Below are 12,500 nucleotides of genomic sequence, written 5' to 3'. Positions count from 1 at the left end.
CCAAATAGTAGAACAACATTGGAGCAAGCTATTCAACAGACACACACACACACGCACGCACGCACGCACACACACACACACACACACACACACACACACACACACACACACACACACACACACACACACACACACACACACACACACACACACACACACCCAGATTGTCCCAAAACCTTACGGCCTCATATGTCAAGACTTTGAACCATAAGCATTTTCCTGCTGACCCTTCTACACACAAGGATCAAATCTCAGATGGTGAAACACAAAATTGTAGTATTGTATTCGGTCGTTAACGGTAGCAACAGATGTTTAAAAATAACCCATCTGGCTGCGTTTACGTCCAGAAGATAAAATATGATCTTTTTCCCCATTTTTTTCCCATCAATTCGTTTTTTTCAGGGAGTTTTTCCTCATTTGAAACAAGAGTCTAAAAATAGCTGTAGTCGTATGTTGTGCAGATGGAACAGAAGAGCTTTTGTGTTTGAGTATTAGGGTTGAGCCAGGGTCAGCCATTTTGCCAAGTGTGTGTGTGTGTGTGTGTGTGTGTGTGTGTGTGTGTGTGTGTCTGTGTGTGTCTGTGTGTGTGTCTGTCTGTCTGTCTGTCTGTCTGTCTGTCTGTCTGTCTGTCTGTCTGTCTGTGTGTGTGTCTGTGTGTGTGTCTGTCTGTCTGTCTGTCTGTCTGTCTGTCTGTCTGTCTGTCTGTCTGTCTGTCTGTCTGTCTGTCTGTCTGTCGGTCTGTCTGTGTGCGTGCGAGATCGTATTGGCTTTCTTTCTTTTTGTAAATTGCCCTAAGTGTTGTTTTTGTCTTTAAAACCTGTTAATACAAAAAAAATTATATATATTTTTTGAAACACTCACTTTATGAAATAATGCAGAGCCCCTATCATTCAAAAATCCCTGTAAAAAACGTTCATTCCAGGTAGATAACTTTGTAACATGAACATTGTATATTCCCACCGTTTACCTCGGCCATCGTTAAGATGAATTATGTTTAGGAATTAGTAATGTCTCTCATGATGATAACTGTCCAGACATACACTGTTCCTTACAAACCCCTGAGCGGTGATTTGGCTCAGATGATACGACTTAGGAACCGGTGGATATAGGTTTCAATCTGGACTTCTTGGACGTTATTTCACCCTCCCAATGGTACCGAAAGCAACTCAGCCGTTTGAATGTCTTTAACATAAGGAAGTGTTTGCTCTGAATGCACACTTGAGAAGATAAAGCATTTTTTTTTTTTTAAGATAATTTTTTGGGCATTTCAAGCTTTATTAGATAGTACAGAGTTGAAATTTATTAAGTCTTTATTGAACATGGTTAAAAAAAATAATAATACAAACAAAAATAAAACGATTGAGCAGTAAAAAAGGAAAGAAATAAATTAAAAACAAACAAATGGGATCCTCAGGATCCTAAGCAACAAATACATAACTCAAATAACATAGTTCATGTTCAAAAGGGATAGGAAGAAGTTAAGAAGAGTGGGGAGACAGAGAGAGAGAGAGAGAGAGGGGGGGATGACCTGCAGTAAAGGTCCATGAGTCGGATTTGAACCCGCGACCACTGCAACGAAGGCCGGAGCCGATATGGTACGCGCTATATCCACTACACCACCGGAGCGCCCCAATTTAAAGCATATTTTGACGCAGTGCAGTTTCTGGTCTGAAGACACATGTCAAAGTGTCCTTGGGCAAGGCATTGAACCCCGAATTGCTCCCGATAGTTAGCTTGAACCCTGCGTGGTAGCTGCTGCTGCTGAATGGTGTATGAATGTGTGTGTGATTGGGTGAATGTGTACAAAACAATGTAAAGCGCTTTGAGTCTGTGAAAAACCAGGGGAAAGCGCTGTATAAGTGGAGTCCATATTAGTGCTGAAAAAAACTATATTCTACCTTCCATGCCTCACCTTAATGGAAGTTACACGAAAAACAATGCAGTAAGACCAATCCTCAAACATGCTTATACATACAAAAAGTTAAATATTTCCATAGTTGCATGTTCGATTCAAACGTACTCATCCCAGATATGATTAATGAGTATTGTGTGTCTTTACTGCTGAGTTTTCAGCTCTGTAGCAGCACCCATAGCCCATAGGCCACCAACAGAAACCGCTGACTAGAGCAGTGGCTAGATAAGACCCTTATAAGCACACCATGCAACTTTTCTTATCATACTGTATATGCCCATCAAAAGTTACAATATACAGAGAAAATTTGAATTTTTCAGGCATATTTCGAATGATAAAGAAGTCAGAATATCCACCATTAGATTGGAAGCTGCTTTTACGTAGTATGCTTCATATAACTTGAACAAACTTCCAGAAGATCTTAGATGTGCCCCAACTCTCGCCACTTATGTGTGACTTTTTTTGCTTATATTAGACAGTGTGTAGAGACAGAGTTGAAACGGGGCAGAGAGGGGAATGACATGCGGAGAATGACCACGGGCTGGATTCTAACCCGAGTCTGCTGTGAAGAGGACTGAGCCTCTATTGGGGGCACTATCAACTACACCACAACACCCCTCTGTTAATAAGTGAATTATGAAAAAAAAAATCCATTTAATCCTGGACAAGGCTTAATCCATGTCTGTGAAACTGGCCCATAGTACAAAATATATCCTATATAAATTACTAAACGTGCCTGCTTGCCCTGTCCCTCTCTCTCAGACTACCCTTGCTCTGGGATGTTGGGTATGGTCTCCGGTCAGATCTCAGACTCCCAGCTGAGCGCCTCGTCCTACGCAGACCGCGGCTGGGTGGCAGAGAACGCCCGCCTGCTCACGGGACGGTCAGGGTGGACGGGACAGCAAACCAAACAACCCTTCAGGAACGAGTGGCTACAGGTGGGCTTGATACTTTTTTCTTATAATTACTTAGTTTCATTAGATTAAGTCATCCTGGACTGGCATATACTCCCAAGTCTGGAGTTTGATCAACTTGATGAAACCTTTTTAAATAAACTAATTTGTTTCTCCCATTAAAAAAAAATATAAATGTAAGAGTTTTTTTTTATCTGAGATTATCCAACTTCTTATCTCAGGGAATATTTGCCTTTAATATCAACCATTTTGAGTTTTTCTCCCCAAAAATTGGGTTTTTGTTCAACAGTGACCCCAATACGCAGACGAACAACAATATAATGTACAATTTTTCATTAATAAGTCAGTCAGTCTATCTATTCATCTTATCTGTAAAGTCAAACCAACCATCCCCCTCTCTCTCTCTCTCTCTCTCTCTTTCTCTCTCTCTCTCTCTCTCTCTCTCTCTCTCTCTTTCTCTCTCTCTCTCTCTCTCTTTCTCTCTCTCTCACCATTTCAACTCTGTACTATCCAATAAAGCTTGAAAGTGCCAAAAAATACTCTGCCCATAATACATCTTATCTGTAATGTCATACCAACCATTCCCCCTCTCTCTCTCTCTCTCTCTCTCTCTCTCTCTCTCTCTCTCTCTCTGTCACTCTCCCCCTCTCTCTCTCTCTCTGTTTTGGCATGACTATTGTTGTAACAGTGTTGCCAACAAAATGTAACGTCAGAACAATATGTAAAAATAAAAAAATTACATAACAACCAGATGTACCTAATAATATCTAGTATATAAAATGATATGGACAAGAATGATTATTTATTTATTCCCCCCCCCCCCCCCCTCCCTATCAGGTGGACCTGGGTCAGGAGAAGATGGTGAGTGGGCTGGTGATCCAGGGGGGAAAGCACCGCGACAGGAATGTCTTCATGAAGCGCTTCAGGCTGGGACACAGTCTGGACGGAGACGACTGGACCGTCATCAAGGAGGACAACACCACCCGGCCCAAGGTGGGATATAGATACAGCTCTCTCCCTCTCTCTGTCTCTCTCTCTCTCTCTATCTCTCTCTCTGTCCCTCTCTCTCTCTGTCTCTATCTCTCTCCCTCTCTCTCTCTCTCTCTCTCTCTGTCTCTCACTCTCTCTCTCTCTCTCTATCTGTCCCTCTCTCTCTCTCTCCCTGTCTCTCTCTCTCTCTCTCTCTCTCTCTCTCTGTCACACATCTACTGAGATACTGTGCATTCAACATGTTCATTCAATTTAGTGGGAAAATGGCCCAAGCGTACCGAGACCCCTCAGTCTTCAACAAGGTCCAGGGACGCTTATTTGATCCACTTTTGGTCCGAGAACGATTGCTGTGTTCTCACTTGCTCAAACGAACCGCAGAAAATGTGGAAACGAACCCAAGTTAAATTCAATCGAACCAAACATTGGCAGGTGTAAAAGCGCCCAAAGTCTTCTTGACGATTTGATTGACTCTGATTCTGATCCCGGACCCCTCTTCCTCTCCTTTGTTCCATTGTAACTGGTGGGACGTCCTCTTGTATGTTTTCCAGATGTCAGGACACAGGACAGAGGAAGTGGTTAACCGTCAAACATGTTGATTTACTGCAGGCTGTGTTCTAAAAGCCCTACTCACGTCCTACTCATACTCATTTTGACGTAAATTTGAGTATGTGACGGTTGTGTATGCAAGTTTGTGTAGGGCGAGAAATGCCCGGAAGAGTACTATTCCTACTCAACTGCCCCACAATGCATTGCGTCTTTCCAAAAGACATGGAAGTTTTTTTTAAATTCTTTATTGCTTCTGTATACTTCAGTGTAAACGATCCGACAAACTTCGCATACACAATCGATCGTTAAGTAGACAGTATGTAGCATATATACATGTTGAGTATGTAGGAGGGAGGACGTTAGTAGGGCTTTTAGAACACAGCCAAAGATCTAGATATCTAGATGCTACACTCACCCTTTACCCTGAAAGCTGAAAACACACTGCAGCTTAAAACAAATCACTTCCATACTCGGGTTCAACTGTGATTTATGGCCGTTTGCGTCCACAACAACAATTCTAGTTCGGCAACAAAAACTTCTGTGTAGTTTCTTGTTCTCATAGATTATTTTGTCCACGCGGTCACTACACTCATAAATCAGGGAGAAGGAAACCAATGTAGTGTGTGTGTGTGTGTGTGTGTGTGTGTGTGTGTGTGTGTGTGTGTGTGTGTGTGTGTGTGTGTGTGTGTGTGTGTGTGTGTGTGTGTGTGTGTGTGTGTGTGTGTGTGTGTGTGTGTGTGTGTGTGTGGGTGTGTGACAGAAAACATTTTCATCTGTGCTGTGTCCATGTTCGGACATACAGTACCCATGACAAAGGCGTTAAGAAAAACTATATAAAAATAGCATTCTTTGCTCTGATGGTCTCGTTTGCTGTTACATGTTATTCATGATCATCAGAGGAAAGAAAGAATGTGACTGTTTCGGATATATTTAGAAGTTCCTCGTAGCACCTTTAAAAAAAATATATATATTTAATAAATACATTTCTCTCTGTCTCCCTCCTTTAGATATTCACGGGGAACCAGAACCACGACACCCCCGAGCTGCGGTCAGTGGGTCCGCTCCAGACGCGCTACGTTCGGGTTTACCCAGAGAGAGCCACTACCGAGGGGCTGGGGCTTCGACTGGAGCTGCTGGGCTGTGAGCTGGATGGTGAGTGGCAGTTATGATGTTAACCCTGATATCGAATGTATCTAATATAATGGTTTTTCAAGTCACAGTGGCTAAACTGACTTCATTCATTCATTCATTCATTCATTCATTCATTCAATCATTCATTCATTCATTTCGTCTTCATTTCGAACAAATAAAAATGTAAAAAGCAAGTATGACACATTATAAAAATACAAATAACATAAGACTACAATAATTACAAAGTGTCATAAACAATATATATAAAATAAATGTGGCGTCTGTGTCCGGAAACGAGTGCGAGGAGGCCGAAGCTCATGTATGTCCCCTACACCCCTTATTCAGCTGCTCACAATTATAGTCTTAAACAACTATTTACATAATGTGCATCAACTTATTTATATTTAAACAATTTACAGTATTTTTAAAGACTTCATATAAAAAATGTAATATAATCAAATCAAAAAGGTCCAAATAGTGGTTGGTTAGTGACGCGCTACGTTCGGGTTTACCCAGAGAGAGCCACTACCGAGGGGCTAGGGCTATACGGCTGGATGGTGAGTGGCTGAACTGACTTCTTTTAAAGCCGGGGTGGAGGATTTTGGGGAGAAAATGGCAGTTGGGATAGAGATTCGAATCCAAATACCTCAACCGCTCCACTTGTTCTCTTTGGTCCCTCCCCTATGGTCCCTCCCTGACACGCTCTACACCAACAAAGTCGTGCCAAAGTGAATGGACAGTCCCAACAGCCAATAAGAACAGAGAATCGGAGCCTTGCTCTGATTGGTCAAAGTGTACAGCTCATGTTAACTTTGACCAATCAGAAATCACATACCCCAGCTTTAACAAGTGGTAGAAAAAAAACATAAAAAAGAAACCGAATGCTGAGTTGTATCTTCCTATGCGATATCCATGCATCCATCACTCAAACATAATACCTGAAACATACATGTAAATTTATTATTTTAATCCTTATATCTAATGTATCTAATATAACGGCTATCAACTCATGAAACCTAATAAAGGATACATCAGAATAGCAGAAATCTTACACATATTCCGCTACAGGCTGAAACACATCTCTAGTTTGGCTATTTTGAAGCTAATCTTGTACGTACATGATTCTTGCTGTTATGGGTTTGATGGTCGAATGCACTTATCAGTTTGAATAAAAGTGTCAGCTAAATGAAATGAATATAAAAGTCATATAAAGAGCTATTTAAAGTGAATACCAATTGAAGAGCTGTAGGCATTTGTGTACACTTTTTCTAGTGTGTATGCCAAAATTGTATGGAGACACAGAGGGAATATGTTCAGCATTCAAGCAGCACTGTCAGAAGCATTTGCATTATTGTAAACGTGACCTCAAGTCGACCGACAGTTAAATCAGTGAGTGAACAGTGAAGAGCTTACACTTCAGTCTGCCGCTTATCTGTAATGAGAGAGTGAAAGGCTGACGCAGGCCAAGGCCGGCTGCTATCTCTACTGCTGCAGTGGTCAGTGTGTGTGTGTGTGTGTGTGTGTGTGTGTGTGTGTGTGTGTGTGTGTGCGCGTGTGCGTGTGCGTGTGTGTGTGTGTGTGTGCGTGTGATGAGTAGAGTTTTACTTCAGAGAAAGGGACAATACACACAATCACACACACACACACACACACACACACACACACACACACACACGCACACACTGTCACAGGAAACATGACATAGTCGCATTGATCGGAATGCTACAACACACACACACACACACACACACACACACACACACACACACACATGTACACACTTTTGAATGCACCGCAAACCATACGTGTGCACTTAAAGATACAGAAAAAGCCCAAACACACACACACACACACACACACACACACATAAACACCCATTTACCAACTAATCCATATCCCTACTCATTAATGTGCATTATGATAAAGCTTTGAACCACAATTAATGAGGATTATTAAATATTAAATATCTAAGAGCCTTTTTAATAGAGGACGCGCTAGACGTAAGATCACTTTAAGTAAGAGTTTGTTTGGATTAATCAAAACAAACTGCTTTTCAAAGAAGGGTTTCTGTCATTTGAGTAATTATTTTCCTGTTCTCACAAAACCTGTGTGTGTGCGTGTGTGCGTGCGTGCGTGCGTGCGTGCGTGCGCGTGTGTTTGTGTGTGTGTGTGTGTGTGTGTGTGTGTGTGTGTGTGTGTGTGTGTGTGTGTGTGTGTGTGTGTGTGTGTGTGTGTGTGTGTGTGTGTGTGTGTGTGTGTGTGTGTGTGTGTGTGTGTGTGTGTGTGTGTGTGTGTGTGTGTGTGTGTGTGTGTGTGTGTGTGTGTGTGTGTGTGTGTGTGTGTGTGTGTGCGTGCGTGTGCGTGTGTGTTCAATCTCAGCCGTTTAATGAGGTTGGTTTTTCTTAGCTTATTTGTCATTGTTGCCGAATGCTGCTTCAAGCCTTCAGGTTAAATATACTCTCCTGACATTTATGCTGTTGTGAGAGAGCGAACCAACCAACCCACTCAAAAAAACGCTGCAGACATGTTTTTATACAAAGTTTAATTATAAGCAGCGGACCATCTGGGGATTTTATTCAGTAGCTAACATATGCTAATTCAAGTTCAATTTGCTTCATTTTGATTAGAAGCAAAAAACACATCACTAGACATGGACTGAGTGTGTGATAGAATTTAATAAGATACAAGAGATTATGTTAGGATTAAGTCGGCTATTAAATCTTTAACAATTAAAATTACAATCAATGATTGAGGCGCTCCGGTGGCGTAGTGGATAAAGCGTGCACCATTTTGGCTCTTGGGCTTTGTTGCAGTGGTTGTGGGTTCAAATCCGACCCGTGGACCTTTACTGCAGGACATCCCCCCTCTCTCTCTCTCTCTCTCTCTGTCTCCCCATTTCAACTCTGTACTATCTAATAAAGCTTGAAAATGCCAAAAAATAATCTTTAAAAAAAAAATTACAATCGAAAACAATTAGTTGAGACACTTGAGTTTAGAAGTTTTGTCAGTGAGATGTATCTACTTGTCAACCTTATATATCTGTATAACCTTTATAACGTAATATATCCAAATGAGACACAATTCTCTTTCATAAAATACTCCATGCACTTTGAATGCAGTGATCAACAACCATTGGTAATTTGAAAACGTCGTCTTCAAAGAAAGCAATGATGCGGTCAACTCCTTTTACATTTTTGAGAAACTTCTTCAAGGTATACCCCAATCAAATAAATCAGGATATAAATAAAAATAAATACATGTGCGTCCCATTTCATGTTATTTTTCCGCGATATACTTGATTGTATTGTTCAGATTCAAGCACTTAACCATTAACATTTAGTTCTTTTAGAAAATCTGTAGCATCTTTGAGCGACTGTGGCTCAGTTGGTAGAGCGGGTCGGCTGATGATCAAAGGGTTGGAGGTTCGATTCCCGCCCTGCCACCTGTGTCATGGTTGTTGTGTCCTTGGGCAAGACACTTCACCCACCTTGCCTCGTGTGAATGTTCGATAGTTAGCCTGCTATCGGTGTATGAATGTGCGTGAATGGTAACGTGGGAATGGGAACAGGTCTCCCTTGAAAAAGAGTCTTCGGTCTCAATGGGATTTACCTGTATAAATAAAGGTTAAAAAAAAAAAAAAAGCATTCCATTGTTAAGATTTACATCATTAAATAAGTGTTATACATTGGCCCATTCAGACCAAAAGTCCCTTATCTTTATCATATATCTTCAAAGTTGCAATGATGCACTTAGCTCTGTTTTTTTTTAAACCTTTCTTAGGATTCCCTTTCAAATAACTCAATAACATATTCCTTTGCAGTAGTACATGACTGGACTTTTCAGTTTCAAGCACTAAAACCATTAAAACATTTTGTTCTTTTTTGTCTTTTGCTCGGTCAGCGTCATTTAACCGTGCAGACTCAGCCCTCTTTAGTTCTTAGGACATCAGAACATGATACTCCCTCAGCTGGGACTTTTTTTAGGGGCGGACTGCCAACTGTTTCTAAATCTTGGTTTCTCATGTGAAAAGGGGAAGTGAAGTTATTGATGTCCTGAAAAGATTCCTGAAAGAGTTACTGCAAGTTATGTACTTGTAGAAATAGGGTCAAACTGACTTGGATTATTTTTCTTTGGGGGGGGGTTCAGATTTTAAAAAACTGTTAACTGATACAGTCAAAACCAAAATGATTCATACCCCTGGCACATTTTGACTTAAAGTTACTTTTATGAAACCAGCAAGCTTTTTCTTGATTGGAAATGGACACAGGCTTCTCCCAGAAGATAATAAGACGACGTACAAGAGGAATCATTGTGGAAAAAAAAAAATTTCAGCTTTTATTTACATTTGAACAAAAAGTGGCATGTCCAAAATTCAAACTGTCTTTTCATCTATCCCTCCATCCAGACATTACTACCACTGCCCCCCCGACCACGCCCATGGCCTCCACTGTCCCCATGACAACGTTTGGAGCGACGACCACCGCCCCGGTAACCGTCCCCATGACGACGCAGGGATCGGACTGTGAGAAAGGACGACAGGACTGCGCCATGGTAACAGAGCCGCCCTACGACTATGACGTAGCAACAGGTAAACTTACTAAAACAACCCTCTAGTGTGTGTGTGTGTGTGTGTGTGTGTGCGCGTGTGTGTGCGTTTGCGTGTGCGTGTCTGTGCCTGCCTGCCTGCGTGCGTGTGTGTGTGCGCGCGTGTGTGTGTGTGTGTGTGTGTGTGCGTGCGCGTGCGTGCGTGCGTGTGCGTGCGTGTGTGTGTGTGTGTCTGTGTTTGTGTGTAGGTGTGTGTGTAGGTATGTGTGTTAGATTTTATTTAACGCAAGACACTGCACTGGTTAATTTTAAGATTGCTTGAAAAAAATGCATCTTCCCTTTGCTGTCGTACAGAATAAGATGCTTAATTTTTAGGAGAGTAATATTTTAGACAGATTTATAATCAAAAAAACTGCATAATTTTGAGATTTCTTCGTTTTGTTATATCATCTGAACTGCAGTACAACAATAATACTGTGGTGTGTGCGTTTGCGTGTGCGTGCCTGTGCCTGTGTGCATGTGTGTGTGTCTGTGCGTGTGTGTGTGTCCCAACCCTCCTCTAACCTCTGACCGTCCCATCTGTCTGTAGCAGGAGGAACCACAGCGCCCGACCCCATCATGGACTTCATCCCAGGTGAGAATTATACATCGCAATCTGTCACCATGTTTACATCACTCTCTTATGTCATGTATATCTTCCCTCCTCTATACTGTACACTACTTTTAAAGGTGCAGTGTGTAGAATTTAGTGGCATTTTTAAGAACAGAATTGATAAATATGGAATAAAATCTTTGTAAGTATGTTTTAATAAGTGTATAATCCCTTGAAAAGTGTTTTTTTTTTGTAACTGAGAAGGGGCTTTTCATATTTATAGGATTGGGGCACGGCGCCATGTTTCTACAGTAGCACAGAAGGGACAAACTTAACGGCCTTATGCGTTTTTATATATAGTGGGCGTCCTGGGGAAATGCACCTGTTGGAAGACCAAGAAGAAGAAGTACTATAGAATAAATAACTAAATACATCTTCACTTCATCACTTGATATTGTGGAAAGACTTGAGGCAGTGGTGGATGATGCCATCTTTAGTAACTATAGCTTCTTGTCCTTGAAGGCCACCGTAGCTTCTGTTAAATTCTCCCATACCGAGTGAGCCTTGCAATCTAGAATCTCACCACTAGATGCCGCTAAAAATACTCCGATATTACACACTGTACCTTTAAAATAGAGAAGAAACATTATACAGGCAAAGGCGAAAAAATGTGCTTGTTCAGGGTTGCCAGATCAGGGCATTAATTCAGCCTGTGGGCCCATCATTCAGTGTCACTGACCGCCGTCACAGCGAACAATGGGAATTGACTTCCATGGGAGCAGAATGGCTTTATGCATCGCCCCAGTTCACACGCATGAATCTCAGCCCTGACACACAGCTGGAGAGGGGAGAGAGGGGAATGCTGGTGGATTTATATTAGCATTGCTTTTTGGATCAAGCTATTTCATCAGCTATTTCTTCGGGCCAGTAAATGTAATTTAATTTAATTGCAAAAAGGACGTAAAGTAAGATAAGCATTTGTTGAGAGACAGAAGGAGAGAGAGAGGGAGAGAGAGAGAGGGAGACAGAGAGTGAGAGAGACAGAGAGAGAAAGAGAGAGAGAGAGAGAGAGAGAGAGAGGGAGAGAGAGAGAGAGAGAGTGAACAAGGCTAACGTTTAAAAAGAAGATCTCTAATGTAGATAAACCAAATTCAATTCATTTGTGGAGTAAACTGATAAACTAAAAAATTATGACAACACAAATATTGTGTTCCTGCAGATGACATAATATTTTTTTCTTGCCTACCTCATGCCCTACATAGATGTACAGATGAAATCAGCTCAGGGCATTGGAAGTTCTATCTTTATCATATGGAAAACTGGAAAAAATTAAGAGACCAGTCTGGATATTTCTTCAATCTTCATCTCGGGCGGCAGTGGCGAAGTGGGAAGGGAGTTCGCCTCTGGTGTGCAGGGTCGGAGGTTCGATCCCCCGTCTCCCCGCCACATGTCGAAGTGTCCCTGGGCAAGACACTGAACCCCGAATTGCTCCCGATAGTTAGCTTAGTTAGCTTAGCACCCTAGTGCTAAGCCTACCCTGCGTGGTAGCTGCTGCTATCGGTGTATGAATGTGTGTGTGACTGGGTGAATGTGTACAAAAACAATGTAAAGCGCTTTGAGTCTGTGATAAACGGAGATATAGCGCTATACAAGTCCATTTACCATCTCTACATTTTATAGAAAATGCTCTAAATGACAATATTTTTATTGTGAATTTGGTAGAAATGTTGTCAGTAGTTTATATTTTCAAAATCAAACTGTTCATTTTACTCAAACATATGCCTCTAAAGAGTAAAACAAGAGACACTGAATATTTGGAGTGGTCTCTTTTTTTTTCCAGAGCTGTATAGAAAACTGGGGGAACAAATAT

General features: G+C 41.5%; 2 protein-coding genes across 2 annotated transcripts in view; one reads left to right on the top strand and one right to left on the bottom strand.

Annotated features, from left to right (window-relative positions):
- LOC307255649 (arylsulfatase I-like) overlaps positions 1-12,500 on the bottom strand; it is a 225,129-nt gene that overhangs the window by 88,127 nt on the left and 124,502 nt on the right. The gene's annotated exons all lie outside the window — the stretch shown is intronic.
- Positions 1-12,500, top strand: part of LOC307255648 (neuropilin-1a-like) — a 131,914-nt gene that overhangs the window by 106,160 nt on the left and 13,254 nt on the right. The window contains exons 9-13 of the mRNA XM_080034374.1: positions 2,675-2,850; positions 3,664-3,819; positions 5,370-5,514; positions 9,899-10,081; positions 10,628-10,672. Coding sequence (XP_079890500.1) covers positions 2,675-2,850; positions 3,664-3,819; positions 5,370-5,514; positions 9,899-10,081; positions 10,628-10,672 — 705 coding nt within the window. The remainder of the gene's footprint in view (positions 1-2,674; positions 2,851-3,663; positions 3,820-5,369; positions 5,515-9,898; positions 10,082-10,627; positions 10,673-12,500) is intronic.

This window comes from Ammodytes marinus (assembly GCF_949987685.1).
Source record: "Ammodytes marinus genome assembly, chromosome: 9".
NCBI classification, from domain to species: domain Eukaryota; kingdom Metazoa; phylum Chordata; class Actinopteri; order Uranoscopiformes; family Ammodytidae; genus Ammodytes; species Ammodytes marinus.
This window is presented reverse-complemented; position numbering and strand designations above follow the sequence as displayed.